At 44.6% G+C, this 27,815-nt stretch overlaps 1 protein-coding gene across 3 annotated transcripts in view; it reads left to right on the forward strand.

Moving 5' to 3' along the window:
* Window positions 1-5,302: 5,302 nt before the first annotated feature.
* The window catches only part of LOC123611310, a 44,680-nt gene continuing 22,167 nt past the window's right edge, over window positions 5,303-27,815 (forward strand). For 2 of the 3 annotated variants that reach the window (XM_045503107.1, XM_045503108.1), the window contains exons 1-12: window positions 5,303-5,799; window positions 15,799-15,833; window positions 15,949-16,035; window positions 18,495-18,551; window positions 18,879-18,905; window positions 22,231-22,275; window positions 22,633-22,680; window positions 23,038-23,084; window positions 23,194-23,243; window positions 23,518-23,735; window positions 23,847-24,097; window positions 27,188-27,322. In XM_045503107.1, coding sequence (XP_045359063.1) covers window positions 5,318-5,799; window positions 15,799-15,833; window positions 15,949-16,035; window positions 18,495-18,551; window positions 18,879-18,905; window positions 22,231-22,275; window positions 22,633-22,680; window positions 23,038-23,084; window positions 23,194-23,243; window positions 23,518-23,735; window positions 23,847-24,097; window positions 27,188-27,322 — 1,482 coding nt within the window. In that variant the 5' untranslated portion in view covers window positions 5,303-5,317. Of the gene's footprint in view, window positions 5,800-14,380; window positions 14,479-15,798; window positions 15,834-15,948; window positions 16,036-18,494; window positions 18,552-18,878; window positions 18,906-22,230; window positions 22,276-22,632; window positions 22,681-23,037; window positions 23,085-23,193; window positions 23,244-23,517; window positions 23,736-23,846; window positions 24,098-27,187; window positions 27,323-27,815 lie in introns of those variants that run through there. The other variant, XM_045503109.1, reaches the window with a different exon arrangement.

Raw genomic sequence — 27,815 nt, forward strand, 5'->3', positions numbered from 1 at the left:
CCTTCAGAAAAAAAACCAAGAGTTGTTTGAATATATAATTAAAGATTTCCACTGGCTAATGTCAGCAGCCAAAGAACTTCTTAGTGTTGATATCTTGGCCACATCTGCTTTTCCAGGCCTGATACAGAAGACAAGAGCCTATGACACAGAGAAACCAGATATGGAGAGAAAACTGAGTAGTCTTTGCCATATTTAAATCAGGAAATGGCTGGTCTTCTCCTATTCACAGCTTCAATAAGTGATTCTCACCCCGATATTACAATATTTAAGGAATTCTCCAAGATGTCTTCAGGAAATTCTCGCTCTTCAAATCTCTCTCCACTAATACTCTATACTCCAAAAATTAAGATAAATAAACTTACTGTCTAATCTAAAAGCCTGCATGACTCACATACAAGTTTCATGTAGTATCTTTAGTATCCAAATGAGATAAACAAAATTATATAAATCAAACAAATAGAAATATAAATATATTAAAAAAATAAATATATAAATAGCAGAATTTGTTCTTCAGATGGACAGACCTTTGAGATATACTGTAGAGTAAAAACAAACTGAAAAACAGCGCACATATCACCCAATTTTTGAGACAAATGCATAAAAATGGTATTTTCTATAACATATACAAAGATTTGGGGAAAATGGTCTGGAATGAACACTGCCAACTGGGATGAGTACTTACTTGAGGAAAGGGTTAAACAACCTCCACAAAATACAGAGAATCCAAGCATGTGCTTTAACAACAGGGGTTCCCAAGGACAACTTCCATTTGGACCTCAGAGAAGACACACCTGTGTTGGGGAAAATAATAAACAAATACATTTAAATAAAAGGGGATGGAAAAGTAATCACTTCATCCCATTGCTGTCCTCTCCCATTCAAATGATGCCTTGGCCTCCACTTCCTATGGCAAAGAGAAACCAAAACTAGAGCAAATTGAAGTGAATGCAAGCGATTTAGTTCTTGGCCAGGGCTTCCTAATCATTTGCAGGACTCAGGGCTGCAGTACTAATGAATATCAATATGTAATATGTCCAAATATTTAGAAGGTATAAAGCAAGTTAGCACACTGTTAAATGTTCTGTCTTCCTGGGGTGCCTGGGTGGCTCAGTTGGTTAAGCATCCGACTTTGGCTCAGGTCATGATCTCGCGGTCCTTGAGTTCGAGCTCCGCGTTGGGCTCTGTGCTGACAGCTCGGAGCCTGGAGCCTGCTTCACATTCTGTGTCTCCCTCTCTCTCTGCCCCTCCCCCATTCATGCTCTGTCTCCCTCTCAAAAATGAATAAACATTAAAAAATTTTAAAAAGAAATATATTCTGTCTTCCTGACTTGACAGATATTCCTGTAAAATGACATTGAAGGTCAGGTAAAGTTAGCCTTCTCGGAGTCCAACACCAGTATAAGACAGCATTAGGTGAGCTGGCTCAGAGTCCATAGGCCACCCTCTTGTTTTTCCACTGCTTGCTTTGTCCACATGGTGAGGGGCTTTGTACACATAAGTGGACCACTTAGCTCCCATGTGGACCACCCAAGCTCCATCCATATCCCTTTAAGCAGCTGTCTTTGGTGTCCCCTTGCCCTGGCATGTGCATTCTGGTGGTATATTCCACCCATAGAAAGTTGGACTTGGGGAAAAGGCCTATGTAGGGCCTAGAAGTGGGCTTAATGCCGTTTGGACAGGGAACTCAGGGTCTCTCGTCCCTTGAGTTTGGTCTACAAGTTGGGGTGGGGGAGGAACAGTCTCCAGAAGGACACATCCCTTGGGCCTCACTGACTGCTCCTCCTGTGGAAGGTGCAAATAGGGGAGGGCCATGGTAGGGCCCTCTGAAGCAAGTTCCCAGGGCTGGCATTGGCCTAAGGTCAGTATTATTCTTTGCTTAGGGAACTCTTGGGTTCAGGTCCTGAGGAGTTAAGGGATTTCAGGGGTCATTTTGACTACATTATACATCCAAGTCAGTGAATTAGCCTCATTTTTCCCACTTTGTACAAAACATGGATAGTTAAAAATATGAACAACACATCAAAGACTTTCTCCTCTATAGTCAGTCAGAGAAAGACAGGTATCATATGTTTTCACTCATATGTGGAACTTGAGAAACTTAACATAAGACCATGGGGGAAGGGAAGGGGAAAAAATAGTTTTCAACAGAGAGGGAGGCAAACCATAAGAGACTCTTAAATACAGAGAACAAACTGAGGGTTGATGGGGGGAGGGGGGCAGGGGAGTGGGGAAAATGGGTGATGGGCATTGAGGAGGGCACTTGTTGGGATGAGCACTGGGTGTTGTATGTAAGCAATGAATCATGGGAATCTACCCCCAAAACCAAGAGCACAATGTATATACTGTATGTTAGGCAACTTGACAATAAATTATATTATATTAAAAAAAAAAAAAAAAGGCTTTCTCTGTGAGAGATGCCCAGGACTGGAACAGAGACTGATTGATGAAACCAGACTCACCTCTTTCATTTCGTCATCTTATTTCACTGGCATAGCAGGCAGAATTGGTCTCTGTCCCTCTTTTGCAGACCAAGGAAGGATGAACTTACCCAAGTTGAAGTGCAGATGAGTGACTCTACTGCACTAACCATAGGATCTTGTTTCCTGTTTGTATTAGTTATTGCTGGATAATAAATTCCCCCCAAATTTATCAGCTTAAAACAACAAACACTTATTATTTCATAGTTTGTGTGGGTCAGGAATTTGGAAGTGGCTTAGCAGTCATGAAAAGATTCAACTGGGGTGAAGGATCCACTTCCAAGCTCACTCACATGGTTGTTTTCAGTCTCCAGTGCCTTACAGGCTTGGATCAAGAGTTTCAGTTCTTGGGGCGCCTGGATGGCTCGGTTGGTTAAGTGTCTGACCTCGGCTCAGGTCATGATCTCACGGTTCGTGGGTTAGAGCCCTACATCCACATTTCTGCTGACAGTGCAGAGCCTGCTTTGGATCCTCTGTCTCCCTCTCTCTTTGCCCTTCCCTGGCTCTCTCTCTCAAAAACAAATAAACATTAAAAGAAGAAAAAAAGGGTTTCCGTTCTCTGGGCCTCAGTTGCTTATCATACCATGTAGGCCTCCTGGAAACCAAAGAGGGAGAATTTCAGGAAGGGGAAAATAGTCAAGTGAGTCAATGGCATATGGAAAAGGGTACCTCAGATCTAGCATCTGTAAGGTAACTGGTGACCTTAGCAAGAGTAGGGAGTGGGTCAAAAACGATGTTACAATTGGTTGAGAAGTGAACGGGAAGAAGGGAAAAGGAGATAGGGCCAGGAGATCCCAAACTAGGGTCTGGTGTTGGGTTGAGCCACCTGGGGAGCCTATAAAAAATATGCGCATTTCTTGTAGTTAATTATAATGTATTATATATTTGATTCAAATATTATATATTTGAAAACTGCTAAGAGAGTAGATCTTAAAGTGTCTTATCACAAGAAAAAAATTTGTAACTATGTGTGGTGATGGATGTTAACTAGGCTTATCGTGGTGATCATTTCACAATATATACAAATATCAAATCATTACATTGTATGCCTGAAATCAATACAATTTTATATAACAATTATATCTTAAAAAATACCAGTTCCTAGATACCGCCCCCCCCCCCCCTGCTTTTTGGGAGGTAGGCAAGGAAGCTGAGGTTGAGAAAAGTTAAATAACTTGCTCAAATTCCCATAGCTAGAAGAGGGCAGAGCTGGGGTTAGAGCTCAGGCATATCTGGAAGCCAAAGTTTGTGTGGGTAAGCAACATACTAGCCTGGTTCCCCACAAGCCCGTGTGAACATGAACAAGCTCTCCACTAACAGCTGGTAGCCCTGTGTGAGTTCCAGTTATATGATCTATAAGAAGGTAGCTTATATGTAAAGAGAGTATAATATTTACCTTGTGCTGTTACTGCAATGATTAAATAAGATAATTTGTTTTTAACATCCTTTTGCCAGAGACTACTTGGAATCTACCTATAGTTATACAAGCTGGATTACTCACTGCAGTGAGGGAAATGCACACCATGGGAAACCTTGGAGGTGTCTCAGTGAGAGGGTGTGAGAAAATATTATTAAAGGATTTGGGCTTTTATTAACTGACTAGGGGGCAGGCTTAAGAAAGCAGGGGTAGTTCTATGAATATGTATCTTCATAAATGTTATCCATAGAGAGGGCAGACTAGAGTGAGGCTAAGGCTGTGACTGGCCAAGAAGCAGCAGTCATTTTTATTAGCCAGGATAGCTACGTTTGGTATTTTGTGGCTTGGACAATGTTCACATTTTGTCTGTGTTCAGACAAGATTACATAGTGGTCTTGTTCTTGTCTTGATCCATCATGGTCACAGAGAGGCCAGACCTGATGTTGATGTTCTGTGAAATTGTTTATGTTCAACAAAGAGAACACCAAGGCCCAATAACAGTGCCCCAGGTCAGTTCTTTCTTAGAATATATAACTACCTACTATGGTGTTGGATTCATGGGTGCTCCACCTGTAGGGGCTAGGACTTTCATTGTACTCACCCACACTGCCAGCACAGGACCTTTGAGTCACAGTGAGGCAGGTGGGGGGCTGAGACTTTTGGAGGAATCTAAAAGACAGAGGTCTCTTCAAGCTGCAATGAGCCATTTCCCCCAGCTTCAGGCATTGCATGAGGCCATTTCCATGAGGTCAGGGGTATTTCAGTCTGTGGAGAATTCCAGAAACAACAAAGAGAAGGCTGCAAGTTACACGGCCCATCCTGGATTCTGCCTTTGCCGCCTTCCTGAATAACCCTGTAGTGAGCACTACTGAGAGCCAGACCTGGGCTAGAGGCTGTGACACCCACCACTTTATGTAAGACAGATGAGCAACCATGCTGAAAAATGGAATGAAAGAGAACAGTGTGGTGAGGGTCACCAACAGTCTAAGCAGTGGTTCCCACACTTTCCTGAGCTTTGGAATCACGTGGGAAATTTAAAACTATTGATGCCTGAGTCCCACTTCACCGAATTAATTGGTGCGGGATACTACTTGGGGCATTGCGATTTAAAACAAAACAAAACAAAACAACAACAACAAAAAAAAACTCCCTTGGTGATTTAATGCATTGCAAAGTTTGGGAACCGCTGATTTAATCCATACACCTTCACGGTTGGGGCGGGGGACGGGTCACGCAGCTGTTAATCGGATGAAAGCTGTGGCACCTCACTCCAGGCACCTGTACTTTGGATACAAAACTTGACCTAGAATTTCAGGGGGTTATAGATCTTAAGAAGCAAATCGGGGAACACCTTGGGCGGGTATCTCGTGGTCCCCAGTGAAAATTCCCAGATACAGGAGCAGCTAACCCTAATCATGGTGCCATGAATTCTCTTATCCCTCCAGAAAGAATGGCCCTTGTCTTTCTCCTTCACAGAAGCCTCAGCTTAGTCTCATCAAGCCGAGTTCCCTTAGGGCAAGGGCGCCGACAAGCAGCAAAGGCTAGGAGGATTTGCGCACGTGTGCGAGTGTGCACGCTGGTGTGCACGCTGGTGTGCACGCGCGGGCCGCTGGCAAGCGTGCGTTTCCGTTACCGGAGCCCCGGCAGCCTCAGACTGCGGCTGCAGCTGCGGATGCGCGCCCGGCACCCCCTCCCAGTCAGTCCCCTCCCCCGGTGGCTCTCGCTCGCCCTCTTCCCTCCCCCCGCAGCGTCGGCAGCCTCGGAGTGTGCCGGGCAGCGCTCAGCACGCGAGCCCCTCCTGCAGCCGCCCCGGCTTGCACTGAGCGCGGAGCCTGGAGCGCGCGTGGCGCCCCCTCCCAGCGGCAGAGCGACGATGAGCCGCGGCGTGGGGGTCGTGGAGAGCAGGTGAGCGCATCTGCGGAGGTCGGGGGATTCGGAAGGAGAAAGGGCAGAGCGGAATGGGGGCCGGCTGGGCCCAACAACGACGCGTTGCAACAGAAGCTCTGCCCCCTAGAGCACCCCCACCCCTCCCGGGCCGCTGTCCTTGCCCTTGCGGGGGAGGGGGCGAGGGCTCCACTCCCGTCCAGGCACCCCCGCTCCGGCCACACAAACAAAGCGCACTTCGGTGGCGCCGCCTGCCCCGCGCGGGCACAGAGCATGGGGGGAGCGTTGGCTCCCCCCATGCTCTACCCCAACCCTCTATTCCTGGCCGGGGGTCTGGGTGCACTGCACCGCACCTGCGTAAGGCAGACGGCGACGGGGTCGCGCGCAGGTGCCCGCGCGAGAGGCGGCGGCGCGCAGCTCCGGAGGCCCCGCGCTCCAGGCCCGGAGGCGGGGCCTACAGGCGGCGCTGCAGCTCCCTGCTGCCGCGTTTTCCCCGGCACCTAGCTACTCGGCGCTGCGGCGGTGTCAGGTGGGCCCGATTTATTCACATCCTCTTGGTGGAGGCAGCTGCGGGAGGCCTGCGGGTGCGGAGGAGGGCAGGTGGCGCTGCAGCGCCCCCTTGCTCCCCGCGGGCGGATTCGCGCTCTTCCCGCCTCCGCGGGTGACTCTCCGCCCCCCGAGGTTGGGTTTCTGCTGTCCTCATCTGCCCCTAGCTTCTGGGCTTCCGCTCTCGGGAGCCCCTGCACCCTCTGCACCTGGAGGAGGACTTGGGCGGTCGCTCCGGGCGCATGTCCGAGGTTTTGCTGAGCAGTCTGCGGTTGGGCTCCCTAGCTTTAAAATGGCTTGAATCGAGGGCAGGATTAGTTCCCTTAACGCCCCCCTTTGCCCTTGTATGGAAGCTCTACCCCCCGGCAGGCAGTCCATCATGCCCAATGTGGCACTAAAACAATGCCTCACGCACAGAAGGCTCAAATCAGTATAAGCCTGAAGGATTTCTATTATTGTAAAGGTAGCCAGTGCCTCTGTTTGTCACCAGCGTTCCACAGACCTTTAAAAGCAGCTGCTTTTTACATGGGAATGTTTATTAAGAGCTAGTTTTGGGACGCTCTAACGGTATTGTGGTCGTGTTCTCCAGAGTTACTGTCATCTGCAAAAGGAGGCTTTTAGCATTGGATGTAGTGTTTCAGTAAGGCATGTGATGGGCGGTTTGTGAAATATATACTTTAGGTAATCCTCTCAATTGCAGTTAAGTGCTTGCAGGAAGTGACCCCAAGTAGGCAGAAACGCTCAGCAAAGATTCAGCCTGCAGAAAATTTTCTTTTAGGACAGTCACTGCTGCACAACAAAGTTTCTGCACGAAGAGCTAGAGCAAGGAGAGACTGCCAAGGTTTAAAGTGTCCACGACTTCACTTTTTTTGTGAATCATTAAACATTAGGCCCAGTTTCTCACAGGGTGGAGAGAGGTTTGTTTTTCTGCCACTGTCCTTTCTTTAAAACACTGTTGCAATCAGCAAGGCAGCCCGGAAAAGTCTGTGTGCAGATAGGTTTTACTATTTGATTTCTTGACGTAAGGTTCATGAATAAAACCACAGTGGGACACAGACTGAGTCCACATTGAACATCAAAAACGCTTCTTTAGAGGGCTTCACCCAACAGTAAGTCTTGGGAATAATTGTTAAAGAGAACTTTTGAATTAAATTATGGCTAAAAATAAAGTCCCCCCCCCCCAAAAAAAAAAACAATAAAGAGAGGAAGTGAAATGAAATATAGTATGTGAAATTAACACAGTTATTTACACAAACAGAGCTAACTGAACTTTTCTGCTGGCCACCCAGAAATACTAGCCCTTCCTGGTATTTCTGTGAGATATGGACCCGCCCCACCTCTTTCCATGAAAACCTGTTAGTTCACCATCTCTGATCTTTCTGGCCTCTCAAAGAGATTGTTGCTAACGTGTCATTTTCATGTTTCAGTATGGCAACAAAGTCGGTATAATTCTGTATCAGACAAGGGTGAGGTGCAAATTGTCTCTGTAAACTTATGTAAAGCACCCTACAGATGATGGCTATTGTTGCTTGTAATTTTTAGTAGCTGCACAGGATTCCATTCTCACATTTTTGGCATTGTAAGCTGTTTGTTATAGATTGTTAAATACTGAGGAATAGAGAATCTCTATGTCTACCATATTCTTTCATTTCTTTGTCAGTGAACTTTTTTTTTTTCAGTGCAAATTATATGCCAAACCATGTGTTGGATGCTGGGGATGTGGAATCCTTGGCTATACACATCCCCAAACTCACACTTTTTGTTTCTTGTCAGTTCCCAGACTTGTAAATAAATTACAGCAGAGCAGTGCAATAACCCCATTAATCCAGGTGTATATCAGATGTTGTTGGCTCAGGGAGGGGAACAGAGAAGTGATTCCTTCTCCAGGGCTGACTCATGGGAATTCCCCTACCGCATACATCGTCAGCTCAGGCAAGCTGTCCTTCTTGTCCACCCCGGGCACTTACGATTTCTTTCTCTTTTCTCTTCCGCCTACCCTCCTTGTCTTCTCACTGTTAGAAATGTTCTAGCTTGGTTCCAGTCCTTTTCTCTGCTGGCCCCACTTCCCTTTGGAGTATATTATGCAAAGTTCTCATTGATAGTTATAAGAAGGAAGAAGGGAATAAACCTCAAAACTGTTCCCCCCAATTCCTGTCACCCCATAGCTGCCTTTTAGGCCATATCCCCAATGCAGTTTAGCATTGCTTTACCTTGCTCTCCCACCAGCCGGGGTCATCCTCCATTCACAACTGTGGCCTGTAAAGCTGAAGTTCTAAATACTTTACTTTTCCTTTCCGAAGATGATGAATCCTTTGTGTGTGTGTGGGTGCGTGGGTGGGTGGGTGCGTGTACACAATCATGTAGAAAACACAAGCTTCTTAAGTGACATATCACAAAGTGAACACGTCTATGTAAACACAACCCAGGTCAAGAACTAAAACATGGCACCCCAAAGCCCCTCTCACTCTCCAGTCTCTCATAGTCGTATTTCTCCTCCCTAAAGGAAAGAGAGATTAATTTTGCTTGTTTGTAAACTTTATAAACATAGAATCATACGGCATATAATCTTCATGCCTGGCTTATTTTGTGTGACACTACATTTGTGGGAGTGATCCACATTGTTGTGTGTAAGTAGTTCCTTCCTTTTCATTGTTTACAGTATTCCATTTTACGATTGTATCGTGTTTTTTGATCCATTCTACTCTTGATGAGCATGGTAGTTTCCGGTTGTTGCCTACTACAGAAAATGTGCAATCAATCCTTCAGCCTTTCGATACCCAAAGGCCTACCAGTTTCACCATTATTTTTTCCTTTTGGAGTAACCTAAAAAGGGATAGGGGTAGGTGAAGGAGCCGGCTGGGTGAGCCAGCCCTGTGGATTTTTCATCTTTGCTAGCACTAAGTACCTTTGGAGGGACTGAAGACTGTGTTCTCATTCAGTGACCTAAACATAGAAGAAAAAAAAACCCGTGGGATGGCTTCTTTCGTGAGTGAGCTGATTGGAAGTGGTGATCTTTGGAAAAAAAAGAAGAAAAGAAACTAGGTCATGATGGGAAACCAGCTTGGTTTGGGAAGTAACCCCAAAGGGATGGACAGCTGGTGGCCCAGGGTACCCACATCTCTCCTGCCCTCCTCTCTCTACCTTCCCTCTGTTGAGTCTCTCATTTACCCCAGGGCTAGTCGTGGAGGGCTTGCCTCAGAGGAGGTCTTTCTGTCCTGGCTTGTATGGAGGGGGACTGTTGGCTTCTAGAGCACAGTTCTGAATGAAGGCAGTTTCCCTGGAGTGTGCTTTAAGAATAAGTAACCCCCCTGGAAGGTTTTTGTCACCTAGTACTACAAGGCCTTGGGCTTGGCTGGCTCTTGTGGTCTGGGGGACTGAGGTTTTCTTTAGAGAGAGTCTTAGGCTTCTGGGCTCAATACAAGCAGTGTGTGAACCTGCAAGTTGTCAGGGGGTCGGTTCTGACAAGTTGAGGCAAGTCCCCATGTGAGATGCTGAGGACAGTGGGTTCGGGGACCTGTACTATTGACTTCTTCCTCTGCTTTCAAGTTTTAAATCTTCCCAGGGTGGAAATGCAGAGACTACTCAGCAGACTGAATAATTGCCATTTTGCATCCTGGCAGTTGCTATCAGTTTGGTTATAGAGTTAGGATTTGTCCACCTCCCTGACCTTCCTCATCTCCTGCTTCTCTCCCTCTGACCACACTTGCTCTCCCCCTGTTCCTGGACCTTGATCAACTCCTTCCTGTCTCAGACAGGAGCTGCCCCCACTACTCCCATTTCTTCCCTCTTGTCCATTTCTGCTTGTCCTTTGTGGCCCAGCTTATATGTCACTTCCCCAGGGAGCCCTCCCCAATTCCTCAATCTTAGAGGAGCTCTCTTGTCATTCTCTCAAAGCACTTCTTGTCTCAGATACAGGAAGTCAGGCTTCCCCATCAGGCTGATGGGTTTTGTCGCTTTGTTTACTCGTATCTGGCACATACTCCACATGTGTTAGTTGAATGAGTGAATTGATGAGAAAACCAAGACCTGAGACAAGTTGGGAGATTGTCTCTGCTTATAACTTGTTGTGTGATTTTGGTTATTTATCCACGTACCCTCTCCTAGGTTCCCATCTCCTCTTGTAAAATGATGCATTGGATTGGAAGGTCTTGTGGGTTCCTTTCATTTGCAGCTTTTTCTGAGCCTAACAACTAGAGGATTCTGTTTGTGGGGAGGCAGCACTCTTTGAAAATGCAAGATGGCCTTAGCATCACGGTTTAATTGGCTGTTTTGTTAGTCACATGCTTGTGATCTTAGCATCAGAGCTCAGTTCTTCCTGTTCTCATAGCCTGCTCTGGGCTAACCTATAGCTTATGTTTGTTTTTATTTTGCTCTTCTGGCATCATATACATATGTATTTGTTTTCTGATTAGTCTTTCTTCTCCATTAGGGTGCTCCATGGGGACAAAGTTCATGTGTCTTGTGTTACTTTTATATCCCCTCTGCCTAACACAGCACCTGTCGTACGGTAAATAGTTAGATGTTTGTTAATTTGAGTTGATGAAAAAGAGATCTGTATTACAGAGAATATTGATTACATTGGGGTTATTCCCTGGGAAATATAGTTATTTCATGATTAACTCTAGTTTGTGGCTAACATAAACTCTTTTCCACTTTCCTTAACCCATTTGCTTATAGGTTTTACTTTGCTTTTTATGGTCCGTTTTCTAGAAGGTTAATAGGGGCTGAAAGGGGTAAGATACTGGTTGGTTTCATTCTGGTGAAAAGTTAGTTAGAGGAGGATTTGGGGCTTATTATGGATTTAATTATACCAAAAAAGTCTTTCCTATATTTGAAAATTACCTTCACAGGCAGTAGGAACCTTAGTAGGAAGAGAGACTGGTGCTGTCATCTGCTTGGCAGAATTTTTTGCTTTTGGTTGTAAAAAGGTATTGATAAAAGCTTGGGCTCTGCAATCAGATGGACCCAGATTCTTGGGTAAGTTACTCAAGATCTCTGAGTGTTATTTCCTCACCTGTGAAATGGAGATAATGCTAGTCCAGTGACCGGCACTTGAAAGATTGTCGTGATGATTAAATAAGCTCTGATCGACGCATGCCAAGTCTTTGGCTGAATTTCCAGTACACGGTAAACATCTAATAAATACAGGCCATTGTCATATTAAGGTTTTATTTTTACCTTAAGGATTGTTAAAAGAAATTAAGTGGAGAATTATTACTTCTTGAGCCAGATTTGGGTGAAATCATTCCGATGCCTGATATCAACCTGTCCAGGCGGCACAGAGTCAAGCCGGGTGCTGAGGCTGGAGAACGGCCTTCCTCAGAGGTTAGGATTCTTGAATTCTAGTTGCATCTCACCCTTCACCAGCCGGTGCCGGCTCAGCCAAGTGACTCAATACCTCCCGAGCGGCAGTGTCCTCATCCGCAGGTGGGGATGGCAGTACTGGCCCTGCTTCCTGCTTCCTGGCAGAGCTGGTATGAGGAGCTGGTGCTCTCATGAGTTTGAAAGCGCTTTGGAACTTTTAAGGTAACTGCACCCATGTGAGAATTTGGTGTTGCTCTCAGGTTTCATTTCGTTGCAGCTGTGACTTAATTCCAACAATAATTGGTTTTATCCATTTGCACATATTTTACTATTTTATTTTATCTTTAAAGATTTATTTATTTTTGAGAGAGGATGAGCTGGGGAGGGGCAGAGAGTGAGGGGGACAGAAGATGCGAAGCGGGCTCTGTGCCAACAGCAGCAAGCCCAATGTGGGGCTCGAACTTAAACTCATGAAACATGAAACATGACCTGAGCCGGAGCTGGACGCTTAACTGACTGAGCCACGTGGGTGGCCACACATATTTTAATATTATCCACATTTCCCAACTAATATCATTGAATATCAGCCCTTTGAGGTTTCAAGCCTGTTCTTTCAGTCCTGTAGCAGCTCGGGGATTTTACTGTGCCAAGATGCAGGGTGTTTTTGTTTGTTTCCCACCCTCCTGTAAGGGAAAGGGGCTGTACTAATCCTGGGAAGCTCATAGGTATGAGGCAGCATTTATATTTGATGTTGATGTTGGAACTGCAATAAAATTTTACCTAATAATAATGATTAAGTCCAGATCAAAATTTAAGGAGCTTTAAATGCTAAGTAAATGTCTATGCTCCTTTCCAACTTATCTTCAGTCCCTGAATTATACTGAGAATATATGGAATGGGTGCTATCTCTCGATGGTTGCTGTGGTTTTACGTTAGAGCAATGCACATGGCAAAAGAGAGTGTGGGGGCCTAACATTCATGTAGTGGTAAGGAGCCCTGTGGGTCCACTAGGGTCTGCCTCCTCCACGTGGCTGGACTGGGCAGGTGCGCTGCCTTGTGGGCGGGTTCCTCCTCGTCGGGTCTAAGCCCTTCCCCCTGAGCTGCTCCCCCTGAGTGTCTGGCCACTAATCTCATCTCAGACACCACTCACTCTCATCCACTTCATGGAGAAAATAAAGGATTTTATACAGAGGCTTTCTGGGTTTTAGCAAAAGTTCTAATATCTAAGTAGATGTATATATGTCTGGAAACAGAGATAAGCAGCTGTAGAAAGGGGAAAATGAAAGCGCCAGTGAAGAGGAAAGCATGGTTTTGTTGAGGACACAGAAGTGGGTTTTAACCAGGCATATTTTGTGCAATATGAATGGCTAACTTTCAATCCATGTTCTCATAATTATTTTCAAATTAAAAAGCATAGCGACTGCATTATAAGAGGCATGAGTCTAGAGGAAAAAAGATGTAACTGTTGACTTGTTCTTTTATGCGTCTCACTAAAGACCATATTTTAGCCATTCTTAGTTTCTTGAAGCATTTCCCAATTACAGGATCACCACCACCGCCCGACCTTTTGAGCAGGAGTTGAGGATTAAAAAATGAGAGGATTTAAGTCTGAAAATGAGAATGTGTGTATCTCCTAGAGTCGTGGAATTTGGGAAATAGCAAATACTTGGGGAAGCTTACCAGTGTAAAATCTTGAGTCGAGGAGGTTTACAACGTCTGGGATCCCAAATAACTTGGGGGTGAAGAGGAGGGAAGGGAAAGCGGTTGGTCTGCTACTGCTTTAGCCGTTGTCACCCTCAGTTTACCACCAGGGTTGAGGGTTGGGGGTGGAGTGGTGGGCAGTGACGGAAGGCCTGGTAGCAGGCAAGTACATGGGCTTAGAAGTTCTAATGGCCTAGAGTCAAGTGCTGCTTTTCTAGCTGTTAGCTCTGTGGCCCTGAGGGAGTTAAGTAACCTGTCTGAGCCTCACTCTCTGCATTTGTAAAATGGCCTTCACAGGCTTATTGGGGTGATTAAATGAGAAAATAAAGATTTTAAACACTCTAAGTGCAAATAGCATCATTGTTTTCTTCAGAATCATCAAAGATTCTGATTCAGTGGGCCCAGAAAAACTGTTTTTGGAAGTCACCTCCCATAGTTCTAATGTTCCTCAGACCATACTTCGAGAAGTGCTCTTCTTAAAGGATGAGTAGGAGTTTTGACATCAAGGGGAGAGCAGGGTGTCATTTACATGCACTCACAACTCCAGGGGGTGACCTAACATCATAGCACATGTCCATGGAGCACCCAGAGTTGGGGTACATGACTTGGAAGGCCAGAGGCAGTGACCCTGTGTGGGGGGATAATGATAGAGTGAGATGTGTGTGTGCGTGTGTGTGTGTGTGTGTGTATGTGTGTGTGTGTTAGCCAGGGTGTGCTTGGGACACTGAAGATCTTTCACTCTGGGGGACCACTTAGGGTGGGAGACCAGGGAGCAGGGTGGAGGTCCTTGTGTGCTCTGCTAAGGAACTTAGGCTTTAGCCACAAAGCAGTGAGAAGCACAGAAGGGTGTAAACAAGGACATGATTAGACCTCACTGATGGTCACATGATGGGTAAGCCAAGAGAGTGAGACTGTAGTTATATATAATATTTATGAGGAAATTACAATCAGCTAACCAGGTGGTGAGAATCAATGAGAGAGAGAGAGAGAGAGAGTGCCCCAGTGAGTGAGTACACATGAACTGAGATAGAGACAGTGTGTGTTGAGGAGGGGGCAGATTGGAGAGATATATAGAGGGAGGCTCAGGAGGACAAGGACTAGCTGTCCGATGAGGAAAAGGGGGCAGGAGCTGGTGCTGGCTGGTTCCAGGTGGGTGATCCAGGGATGGAATTCTCTGCAAAGGCAGATCAGGAGGAGCAGGTTTTCATGAAGAGGGAAAGCAACGATTAGTTAAGTGCTGACCGTATTTAATTTAAAGTGCTGAAGTGACCACCAGGTCCCAGGCACCTAAAACTCCAAGGAGAGGCCTGGGAAGGAGGTGCAGAATTAGGATCTGAAATGTTGGCATGAAGGTGAGCCCCGAGGCAGTGTGAGGAGTGGGAAGAGGAGGGTGCACAGATGTGCTTCCGGGTTACGTCGATGCTCCAGAGGCTGGAGCAGATGGGGCCAGAGGATGAAGCACACAGAGAAGAGAGGTCACTGCAACAGGGGAGGTGGGAAGTGGTGGCAGACCAGGTAAGAAGGTACGTGGAAGCTGTGGAGAAGCCTGTCACCTTGGTCTAATGAGACAGTGGTCACTAAGGACTGAGGAGGCCCACTGGGTCTTTTGGGCAGGAGTCACTGGTAATGTGGGAGAGCAGCAGCCAGGTGGCTTTGAGTCTAGGAGAAAATAGGGAGGAGAGTGGAGATCATGTGTTTTCTTGTGAGACTGCTGCATGTAGGGCACAGAGAGTTCAGCAGTGGTGAGGACAAAGGAGAGACCTACTTACGGGGGAGCTCTGTGCACCCTCAGTACTCAGAGTGCCATATCTGAGGGAGGAGTCCAGAGAAGCAGAGCGAGATGACCTGGGAGAAGGAGGGTGACTCACCGAACTGGATGGAGGGTCTAGAGGCCAGTGCAGGATTGGAGTTAGGATTGTGTTCCTGGAGAGGTGACAGAGGAAGGCCAGATGGCTGGGCGTGGATGGGCAATACTGTGAATCTTAAAGGTGCTGTGATGTCTCCCCAGGGTGTGACAGGACAAGAAGTCCATCAGGTGCATACCTGATAAGCTCCATTGAGTGTTTGGCATGGAGTCAGGCCATAGGTGGAGAGTGAGAGGGCCAGGAAATCTATTGGGGAAGGAGAGAGTTCTTTAATTTGCAACATTTCTGGAGAAGCATAGTATAATGATCATTTTGAAGATTTTCATAATTATTTTATGTAAAATTAGTATCCTGTTTTTAAGTTTATTCATTTATTTTGAGAAAGAGAGGGCTCAAGTGCACGAGCAGGGGAGGGGCAGGAAAGAGGGAGAGAGAGAATCCCAAACAAGCTGCATGCTCAGTACAGAGCCTGACGTGGGGCTCAACCTCACAAACCATGGGATCATGACTTGAGCTGAAATCAAGAGTCAGGTGCTTAACAAACTGAGCCACCCAGGCGCTTCTAGTATCTGTTTTTAAAAGTCTTTTTCTTTTCTTGCCCTAGTGATGATCATCACAATGCCTCTTCAGAAGAAAAAGGTATGGTACTCTAAGTCATTGTTGAGTTATTAAAAAACTTAATCTATACTGTATAAAACATTTAAAGTTTTGGAAAATGATTATTTATTGACCGCAGCCACTTTGTTCCATTCAGGCGTTCACTGGCTGTTGGCCTGCAAGCCAGCCTCCTTCCGTGGGGGTCAAGAAGAAACCGAAGAAGGAGCCAAACCACTCAAGATTGGTAGGTGGCAGTTTTAATAAGCAAGAGAACTGACTTATAAGGCTTGTCTCCGTCTGCTTGGTACTTTTAAGCTGGGCATATGTGCATTCATGCATTGAGCGTCTGTGTCAGGATGGGTACTGGTGAATCAAGGTGATAAGACACAGCCGTGGTCCTCCAGGGACCTTGGAGGACCTCCAGACCTCGGTTTGCCAGTCGGATAAATGTGATAGGGTAGATCACAGAGGAGGCATGGCTAACTTGGCAGGGTGAGGGAGACTTTCAGCAGAAGTGACTTGGGGCTAGGTCTTAATGGATCCCTGGGAAAGAGACTTCCATGCAATGGGGAGGTATCTGTGAAGGCTTGGAGGAGTGGCAATCATCCTATTTGGGGAACATTCAAATTTGGGGAGCAGGGGAGTAATTAAAATAGATTGATTCTAGCCCAGTGATTCTCAACCCTGGCTACACGTTGCAGTCGTCTGGGGACTTTAAAGATCAATACTGCTGTTCAGGCCCCACGTCAGACCAGCTAAATCAGAGGGTCTAGGGAGTGTCTGAGTCCTGGGCTTGGATGTGTTGGGAACGCTCTCCAGGTGATTCCATGGTGCAGCCAAGGTTGAAAATCACTGTTCTATGCTTCCAGCCCTGGAGGACCAAGGCCATGTCCCATCACTTGATTTCCTAGCACCTGTTCCTACACAGTCAGTGCCTCACCCTCCACTCAGGCATCCTCTCATGCAGGAACCTGCCTCCTACTCCCCCTCTACACCCACATCCAGTTAGTCACCAGCTCCTGGGGGTTGATCTGCTGAAGTAATAATGAGCATGTTTGTAAGTCTAACAACATGGTTGAAAGTGCAGGTTCCCACCAGACTGCCCAAGTTGAAATCTTAACTCCAGACTTCCTGGCCTGGAGTTGGGGGGGGGTGGGTGGGTGGGTGAAGGGGAGGATAGTATGGAGGTGGTGGTCTTGCTTAAGTGAATTAACTGGCCTCAGCTTACATCACTGGACAGTTGTGAACATTAATGTGTAAATATACGTAAAGCATTTTATGTAAGTATATGTAAAGTATATATACACAAAATGAGTAAATACATGTAAATACGTGAATATATATATTGATGTGCCTGGCACATGGAACACTCAAAGCCGCTCTTAGCTACTATCATTATTGTTCTCATCATTATTCTCAAATCTTTTCTTTCCTCCATGTAACTACTGCCAATCCTTTGTTCTGGATGGAGGGAGGGAGGATTTGAGAGTGATGCTAATAACTTTCTGTGTATGTGCTTTCTGAATCCTGATCCTGCATGGGGGCTGGGGCAGTGTCTGCAAACTGGGAGGAGGAGAGAATGCGGATTGGTAGTGGGGGCTGAATCTGGCCAACAGATTAGGCCTCGGGCACTTCTGGGGTCTGCTGGGAGAGTCAGGGTGCCCCTGGAGGTGGAGGTTGGAATCCAGTTGGGAAGCAGGTGCAGTGCCCTCTGAGGCCTCTTAAGGTGGAAAGGAGGCTGGGAATGGGGAGTGGAGGCTGGGGCGTTAGTAATTGGGGGTGTGTGGCAGAGAGGAGCTGCAGGGTGGGCGGAGGGCACGCAGAGAGGTAGGAGAGCCAGGACCAACCTCACGGGAGCGCCATGCGAGAGGGGGTGGTAGGTGTCTACCTGTGGGAGTCATTTTCTGGGGGTTCATGGTCCTTTAGGGACATCATGGAGAGGATTCCTAACTAGTGGTGGGAACAGAAGCCTGATTGCAATGGGCTGAGACACTGAGTTGGGGGTGAGGAAGTGGAAGGAGACCAAGGACACAAGGTCCCCATTCTTGGGGACCACTCTTTCCAGAAGTAGTTGCATAGTGTGGACTGAGTTTGTACTGTGCTTCAGTCAGTGGCATTTACTCTCCAGAATTCTGCACTGTTGTGTCATTGAACTTGTGCATGTGAGCTGTCCAGAGGTGCAAGTACAGGAGGAAGACAGGAGCAGTAAGGGCAAGTCAAGGCTGGGTAGGACTTGAGTGACAACCAAATAAAATGATTACTGCAGGCAAAGTGTGATTTGAGCTCCCACTTAAACAATCAAAGTATATTTTATCCATTTCCAAAGGAAAATCAGCCCCCTTTTATATGAACTGTAGTTTTGGACTCAGTAAGAATTTATTAAATTAAGAAGAAATTAGTTGAGTTCGAATCTGTTTTATAATATATATAATTACGGGGCACCAGGGTGGCTCAGTCAGTTGAGTGTACAACTCTTGATTTCAGCTCTGGTCATGATCCCTGGGTCGTGGGATCAAGCCCCTTGTCGGGCTCCATGCTGAGCATGGAGCCTGCTTGAGGTTCTCTCTCTCTCTCTTTTTCTCTCTCTCTCTCTCAAATTAAAAAAAACAATATGTAGAAATTATTTTACAGAACCAGACTTTAAAAAAATAGTTCCTATTTTTTGTTCACTGTGTACTTCCCCCGGCATATGCCTCTATTCAGGAGAGGACAGCAGTTCTGAGGACAGCAGTTCTGAGGACAGCTCTGAAAGTGAATCTGGTGAGTCACATATGTCTTTTTTAAGTTCTAGAATTCTAGTTAAACATATGAACCTTTATTTGTATTTTAAACTAATGCATACATCCCTTATATGGTGTGAGGACACATTACTAGTGTGGTTTTGTGAAGTCCTGAAAAAAAATACTTACATGGTAAATACTTTCTAGCTGGCAAGCAAAGCGGCCGAACAGGATGAGCTGAAGAAAAAGACAGGAAGTGGTTGCTATTGGCGAAAGGCAAACATTTTACCTATTCTCCCATTAGCCCGGGTTTCCTCTTGGTTGTCAAGAGAATTTGATTTAGACTTTTTTTTTTTTTTTTTTGTAGATAATGAACCAGAACCAGAAAAAACAAGTAAGTATATCCTTCCTCTGACTTTTATTTTTTGTTGTTGAAAGGAAGAAAAGGAAGGATCGCCTTTGTTACCAACTGCTTGTTCTTTATCTTTTAATATGCAAAATTAAGTTAAACATTGGGAAATTTCTGTAAGCGTTTTGCAAATTTGAGCTCCCTGCACTAACAGTATGTGGCATATGTTCTTGATCTGCGTTGACCGCAATCTACAGTGCTGCCACAAGCGGGCCTGGCTTCCTTCTGTGGTGGTCGCTGCTCACAGATTACAGCAGAGTGAACTCTTTGCTGCTGCAAATGTACCATTTGTGGTTTAGAGTCTCCTGGCATGCCATTCTAGTTATTTGTGAGCAACTTGAGTATGAAACCACTTTAGGGGCATGGATTCTAAATATAAAATACGGTTTTGGTCAAAAGTTTTGTAAGTGACTAAGCTTTTATTTTAAGTGATTTTATTTTACTGTAGGATTTTTTTCCCAGTTCTTAGACTGGGATCTGCCCATGAACACTGTAGCAAGGCAGTCAGAGGGCTCCTTTGTAATACTATTAAATAAATGAAATCACTTCACTCGGAAGTCCTGTGTAGAACCTGATTCTCTCTGCAGCTTCCCAGTGGGGAACCTGTGATAGTAACTGTAAGTTTCTTGCAATCGTGTTATGCATTGATAAGAACCTGTAATAATCTGTGTATCACCCTTGCAGAGACGTCATATGCTGATACCTATAAAGAAAAAATGTGTGCCTCAGGTCTCTATACATTATGGATGATTTTCATCCTTTAAAAATGGCAGTCAAAAGTCTAGCCTCTATAGAATGGTTTAAGATAGAAATGAAATTAGAGAGCTGTGCATTGGGATCAGGTCTCTGATGTTATCCCTGGTAATAACTGGGTAAAGGGCCATAGGGATACGGAGTCTGGAGGCAGGACGCTCAGGCTGCAGAAGCTAGGCCTGGCCCAGGGCCTCACCAGGGCAGGCAACCTAGGAGGAAGGCATTTAGAGTCGGTGAGGCTCAAGATGGGCTCAAAATTGGGTGGGAGGGTGCGGTCGTTCTCAGCAGGGTGTGTGTGGAGCAAGACACAAGCCCTGGCCCTTGGCTGGATTAGACTTCTTGCTATTCTTTGGCAGTGAAAGTGGCCTCGCATCTTCTGTGGGCTGGCTGAGGATGCTTGTCCTAGGAGTGAGCCCCAGGTCATGTGAGGGGTCCTGCCTCCCCGCAAAAGTATTCTCTTTGTTAAAAGAGAGTTTTTATCCTTCCCGTTAGAGGAGAGATCAGAGAGGTACCCACCCATTCACCTCCATTCTCAGGTCAGGTGGAAAGACTAGGTAGGCCACCTTGGAGTATTTGCTCCTCTGTGGGCTAGCAGGCAGCGCAGGCCCACTCACCCTCCTCATGAGTGGATATGCTTTCTACTCATGGGCATGAACTCTGGGGCCACCCTCGTCATATGGATTGAAGGGAAGCTGCGATTTACAAGTTGGGGAGAATTACATCACTTTTCTCTGCTTTGGCTGGGAAGACCTGGTCAGAGACTCTGTATTTGCGGGCTGGTTAGGATTCTCGAATCTCTTTCCCTTTCTCTGCTCCCAAGGCAGAAAAACATGGGGTGTGGATGAGATACAATGTAGATATACAGCCCATAAATAATTTATAATTTTATGATCCTTCATAAGATAGTAGCTGAGGAAATATGATTGGAGGATTGTGTGGTGTAGGGTTTGGGTATTTCATATCTGTAGTATTCTGAGTCCAGGACTCTGAATACTTATAGTCTCTGTTTGCCACTTTGTCTTAATGCTGTTTTTTTTTTTTAATTTTTTTTTGTGTTTTTATTTATTTTCGAGAGAGAGAGAGCGCAAACGGGTAAGGGCAGAGAGAGAGAGGGAGAGAGAGAATCTCAAGCAGGCTCTGCACTGTCAGCACAAAGCCTAATGTGGGGCTTGAACTCACAAACTGTGAGATCATGACCTGAGCTAAAGTCAGACACTCAGCTGACTGAGCTACCCAGGGGCCCCTTAATGCTTTCTTTTAAAGCTGCTTCTGTCTTATAAACCCTGGTCCCTGGATACTGCCCCAGTAGGCCAGGAATCAGGCAACTTGTGTGTCTTGGGCTGGAGTGCTCTTCTGGGGAGTGTCTGTACCTTCTGGGCATTGGTGATGGCATAGGACCTTGCATATGTGTTGAGGATCACCTTACCCATGGGGTGACCCTCCCAAAGGTTGTTCAGACCTTTAAAATATGTGACAATGTTGTTGTCTAGAATTCTTGAATTTTTTAATGAGTCCCGCTTATCACCAGAGCAAAATAATAGTTGATAATAGTTATCTAACACTTACGGAGCACTTAGGGAATGGTAATTTGTGTTCCTAAGTTTTGGGGGGTGATATTATTCTAATCCCCATTTGACAGATGTGGAAGGCAAAGCATGGGGAGACTTAGTAATATAACCACAGAGTCCAAGCTCATGCAACTAGTGGCCAGTGTAAATAATAGAAGAACTTATTGCTCTTTCTTTCTTTCTTTCTTTCTCTCCTTCTTTCTCTCTCTCTCTCTTTTCTTTCTCTGTTCCCTTTCTTAATATTATTTTTGTATTATGGAATTCTAATCATTCAGAAAAAAGTCACTGAGCACTTACCAGGCCCTAGAGATACAGTCCTCATGAAGCTCACATTCCAGCAGGGAGAGAGACAGGAAGCAGGAAACACTAAACTGTACAGTGTACCTGGTTGGGGAGATGCCCTCAAGGAAAACAAAGGGCGAAGAGTGAGTATGTCAGGCAGGCCCTCTTGCAGGGGAGTGTGTGTGTGTGTGTGTGTGTGTGTGTGTGTGTGTGTGTGTTTATGTGTTTGTCAGGAAAGCCTTTCAGATACAAGGATGTTTGAGCAGAGATCACAAGGAAGTGAGGGGAGGAGTAGCATGAACCTTTGTAAGAGGAGACATATGGGCAAAGGCCCTGAGTTAGGAGTGTGCTTTGGGGATGGAGAAATGGCAAGCAGTGACGGGAGGGCAGTAGGTGTGGGGAGGCAGGCAGGAAGTGAGGTAATGGGGAGCCAGATCATATAGGGCCTTGAGCCGTATGGAAGGAGTCTGCATGCTATATCAGAGAGTCTTACAATAGTTCCAGTTTAAATATGCTTAAAATAGGATGTTGATTCCTTTCTCCCAAGCTAATCTCTAACTCTAACAGCTTGAGGGCTGACGCCAGCCAAGCATTTATCATGGGCCACGAAGGAGTCTTCAGTGGGGCTGCAGCCCTCCAGGAGAGACACCGGCCTAGGTGAGGAGTAACTAATGAAGAGATTGCTCATGCCCCTCTTGTCTCCACAGATGGGGAGCCAGGAGAGTCTTCCACTGAGGAAGCTTCTGCTCAGGGTAAGAACCAGGCAATATGCTTACCCTGCCAGTTTCCTCTGTTTCTCTCCCATGACATGTGGGTCAGGTTTGCAGGATGGGGACAGAGCCTTCACTGCTGCATAAAAAGATCACATAAAGATTTATGTGCCAAGATGGGGTGCACTGAAGTCACATTCAAGCTAATTTTCACACCTTAGACCTGCAGTGGGATTGACAAACATGATGTGTCATGTGTCATTGGATTAACTCCTGCAAGTGTTTAAATACATGTTTAAACTCCTGTCAGTTGGGAAGCTGAAGGTGGGTACTTAAGTAGTACATGACTTACCCTGTGGATGACTTGTGCCAATACACGTGTGATGATCTCTTTCACAGTGCAAGAGTGGGAGGATAAAGACTTGCCCAAGGATCATTTACATTCAGGTATAAACTTACATCTTCCAAAATATTCTTTTAGATCTTGTTATCGCTGAGGGGCATGTACTTTTGAATTTTGTGATCTGGTCATATCACATATATTTATTAAAAAATTTATCTTTGAGGGGCACCTGGGTGGTTCAGTTAGTTGAGCATCCAACTCTTGACTTCAGCTCAGGTCATGATCTCAGGGTTGTGGGATTGAGCCCTGCGTTGGGCTCTGAACTGAGCATGGAGCCTGCTTAAGATTCTCCCTCTGCCCCTCACCCCTGCTCTCTCTAAAATAACAAAAAAATTAAATAAAATTTTATTTGAAAATGCCAATCACATTCATATAAGTAAAACCTTTTTTCTATTATTTAGAACTTAATAAAATCCAACCTTCCTGTGAACACTGTAATGCTGAAAATGTAAGCATCTTTTAATTATAAAATATGATTTCCTAGTTTGCTTTAAGAAAACAACATTTACTTATATATTACTCGCTTATGTGCATATGTGTGTATACTTTTTCTTCAGAAACAGAATGAGCAAGTGACCCCCAGGCTCCTTTCCCGGGAACAGTTTTTGTAAGTAGTTGTGAATACAGAAGACTTAATATCGTTAGTAATTTAACTTTGTACATAAAAATGACCCCAAATAGGGGAAACACGAAGCAATATCACCAATTTCACACATTTTATGTAACTACTTGGATTGTTTTCTTTGATAGTGATGCTTCTTCAAAATGTGGTAGAATTTCATTAGTGCTTTTGAATGAAATTAAAAACCTAAATAATTTTAAAAAGTCCTTTGCTGACCAAATGTTAGGCCTAAACAGGCGTTCTTATCTGTCCAATGCAGGCTAAAGTTGGACGCGGAGGGAACTTACCAGTGCACAGAAACTGGCCTGATATTTGAGGTTAACAGAAAAGTTGACATCAAGTATTGCGTTTTGTCCTGGAGCAAATACGCAGACCTGGTTGTTAAGCCCTGGATTGTTGGTGGACCCTTGTTTGATGTTAAATGTGACCCAAACTGTCTTACTTCCATTCAGTTTCCACATTCCCTCTGCTTGGGTCGTAAGTACTCGTTTTCTAAAAGTCTCATTAGTGTGTGCATGTGCGTATATAAGAGTATGTGTGCCATCCGTATACTGCCTGGAACACTAATTTACCTTCATGCTTTAACAGACCATGATGCCAATATGACGTTCAAAGTCTTACATGTTAAAAGTTCTGGGGCCTCGTTAGAATCCACTGTGGATCATTCTGCAACCCATGTCAAGTGGCATGTGAGCTCTCTTTCTCCGGTGGGACCTGTTATTCAAAGTGAAGAAACAGTATACCACCATGGGGCCGTGATTCTCTACAAAGCCATTGACCATAATCCATCCTTGTCTTTTCGAGTGTACATAGCAACCAATAATGAGTCCTTCATCAAGGTAAAGTTAATGAAAATGAAAAATAAATGTTGAATACTCTGTGTTCAAACTCTATGCCATGTTTATGTGGGTCCTGTCCCTGTTCATTTAAATGTCCCCCTACTGTGGGTCTAATTTGGCATAAGGTTCTAAGGTCAGTGCCTCGGTGTGTGCCAAGTCCTCAGGTTTATGGGGTATGGTTGTCTGTACGTGTAAATAGTGTCAAGAAGATGACAGATGGGGAAGTAGCTCTCCATAGATGAGGATGGCCCAGACAAGTAGGCCTGGCTTTGGAGAGGGTTGGCTGATGTACAGTCTAGGCCATTTATTTTCTATAGCCATGCTACTCAAAATGTGATCTGGGACCTAGGGGGCCAGGAGTGTTGACATCAGCAGGGAGCTTGGTAAAATGCAAAAGCTCTAGCCCACTCCAAACCTCTAGAATCAGAGCCTGAACTGGGCAGGATTCCCAGGTGATTTTTGTGCACATTAAGAGTTTGAGGAGCACCTGTTCTGGAACACACGGGGGAGCCATCTGAGGCCTTTGGGTCAAATGTAGGATGACTTGAGGTTTCTCTTTGCCTAAAGTTCCTCACATAAGATCCACCTCCCAGGTTAACTCATTGCAGAGGAAATTTTTGGATAAAAATTGGCCTGTGGTTCACATTCTGAGTTTTGTAGAGCAGATATTCATGAACCACTTAACTGTGTTTAAGGCAGCGAGGCCTGAGGGGAGGGGGTTTGGGTGTTCATAATGGAACCAGTTTTCCAGAATCAGGATGTGATGATTATCCCGCTTTCTGAATGCTTACATAGTTAGAGCTATGGCAGTTAGATCTCCTGTTATACCTTTAGCCATTTTCTGTACAAATCGTAATGGTTTAGAGGTGGATGGAGAACTGAAATAAATAAAGTAGACAGAAAAAACCATGACTCAAAATTGTCCTTTCAGATTTGAAATGAGAGTTTGACAGAAGTTAAGAAAATAAACATAAGATCTGTGATAAAGTGTACAAAATGATGAGTTGTAGTTTGAGTTACAGAATTTACATTGACAAGGAAGAAGAATTTCCTCTGCCCTATAAGATCCTTCTGGCTGCCCTTCAAGAGTCAGGTTGACATGAGACAGATTAACAGGAGAAAATCTAATTTAATTTTGTATGTATGGGGAATCCACACAGATGTGGAAATTCCAAAGACACTCTGGCAAAATGAGGTATATATGTCATTGTGAACTAAGGAGAAGGGGGCAGCATTCTGGGACTTCAAAGGGAAGGAATACACTTTGGAAGAAAATGAAAAAGAGTAAATGCTTAGTAAACAAGTGCTTGCTGGGCCACTCAGAAGCAATGGAACATAGAGGACTTTGATGAAACAGGCCTTGCAGGGTTCCTCTCTGTCACCATACCTGGTTCATGTCATGTAATGTAGTTTTCTCTGGTGATAGTTCTCTTCCTGGAGGAGGTCCTCTACCCAACTTCTTCTAGGCAATTGTAGGGGAGGTAAAGAGTGTTTCCTGAATCTGCTGGGTTTTGATTGCTTTTTCAAAAAATTTGTTTAAATTAATTTTTTTAAAAATTCAAGTATAATTAATATACGGTATTATATTAGTTTCAGGTGTACAATACGATTCAACAATTTTGTACATTACCCAGGGCTCTTCATGATAAGTGTACTCTTTAATCCCCTTCACCTATTTCACCTACCTACCCACCCTTGATTGCTTTTTAAATCAAAATAGCCTTCATGCCAAAGTAGTCCATCTTGGGGTAGCCTTCCCTTGGCCCCCTACAACGTGAAACTACCTATTTCCAGTGTTTTTAGGTTGTAGTGTTTGCACAGCTTTAGAAACGTAAGTTATATTGATTATAATTGGCATATATATTAAAATTTTAAAATTCTATTAAGTAATAGGTTTTTAGTTTCTTCCTAAGGTAAAATAGTCTTCCTTTAATCTTACTAAAGTTAATACTTTCAGTTGGGAAGCTAGTCTTCAAAATTGTATAAAAATAACCCCATCTAAAGTAGAATTACCATGGATTTGGAATAAATAAATAAATATATATATATATATATATATATATATATATTTTTTTTTTTTTTTTTGAGAACAAGAGAGAGCCGGTGGGGGTGGGGGGTGAGGGGGTGAGGGGGACAGAGAGAGAGGAGGAGAGAATCCTAAACAGACTTCCCACTGACTTGGGACTCGAACCCATGAACCATGAGATCATGGCCTGAGCCGAAACCAAGAGTCGAGCTCTTAACCAACTGAGCTACCCAGGCACCCCGGAATAAAGTACTACTATTTAATGAAGTTCATATTTCAGGAAAGTAAATACAAGTAATTAAAAGGGTATTATCTGTACTTCCTGGGAAGCTGGGGTGAGGGGCTGATTGTATCAACAAATGTAGAAGAAGACACCACTAGAACAATAGGGAGCATAGCATGGTTAAAAGGCAGGATGTGCTTCCTGTTGATGTTTGATTTTTACACCTTCCTGGGTTGTTTTTTTCCCTACATAGGAAGAACTCCTTGAACTTTGCCCCCAGGAAACCTAAATTTCATGTTCAGCTACTCAGCTGTTTTACAAGTGAGCCTGGGCCAAAGTTTCCTTTAACCTCTTTGGGGCATTCAAGCTATACATATAAAATCAGGGACCCCTCTGGGAGAGATGTGAAAATAAGGATGGGAACATGTCAGGTGCTGGGTAGAAACAAACTTCGAGTAAAGCAGAACTGTTGACAATAAAGTAGCTGCTCTCTGTTCACATCATCGGCATATAATCAATACGAATGTGTAACACTAGCCCTAATTTAATTTTCTCAAATCCTTCAGAAGCAAATTTTAGGTGCCATGCAGGGTGGGTGCTTTGGCTGTAGTGCTTTGGCAGAAAGATGTTTGGGGACCTAGAAGCCTGAAGTGCAGATCAAAGGTGCCTTATTCGCCTCTATGGCATTTCTTTTCAGAGCATCGTGAAAGTTTCTCCCTTGCTGTCGTTTTGTACAGGGAAATGAAGATAATGCAGGGTGGCACATGCACTGCTCGGATGCTTAGAGTCCTTACAGTTGTTGCTGATGCATTTCAAAACCAAAACCTATTTCTACCTTCAGGATATTTCCAAGTCTGTAAAGCACTCCTCCAAGAAATTCATGAAAATTGACAAGCCTCCTGTTTGCCAGAAGTTATTGCAGAATGGGAAGAAATACAGACTGATCAGCGAACCAGAAGCCGAAATTACCCCAGAGGTATATATATTTTGAAAACCACTTGGAGTAGCAGCAGGGTGTATATTTTGTAGATATGTATTCTGATGGTTTTAAAATAATGTGTTTTGTTCTCATTTTTTATTTAAAAGAAAGCAATTGTTTTGCTAAACTTGAAGCTTATTCCAGAGATGCTGTTGAATTTCAGAATTAATCTGAAAAATCGACTTATCTAATCTCTTTCCCTTTAAAAAGGTTTTAAATTTTCTCGAGTTTTTTTTTTAATTAAATTCAATGTTAGCTTCAAAGGAATAAAAACCTTAAGCTTGATTTTAAGTCACAGAGCACTGAAGGTTAATGGAAAAGAGTTGCTAACAAGGATACTGGCTTTTCTTACTGGAAGACATTTGAAAAATAGTTATGAGAACAAATTGTCACTAGGTTTCAACTATTCACTGTACACATGACATTTGTAACTGATTTTGGTTTCCTGTAAATGACTAAGTTATTTTTAAAACTTATTTTCATTATGTGC

Source organism: Leopardus geoffroyi, chromosome C2 (genome assembly GCF_018350155.1).
Source record: "Leopardus geoffroyi isolate Oge1 chromosome C2, O.geoffroyi_Oge1_pat1.0, whole genome shotgun sequence".
NCBI classification, from domain to species: Eukaryota; Metazoa; Chordata; class Mammalia; order Carnivora; family Felidae; genus Leopardus; species Leopardus geoffroyi.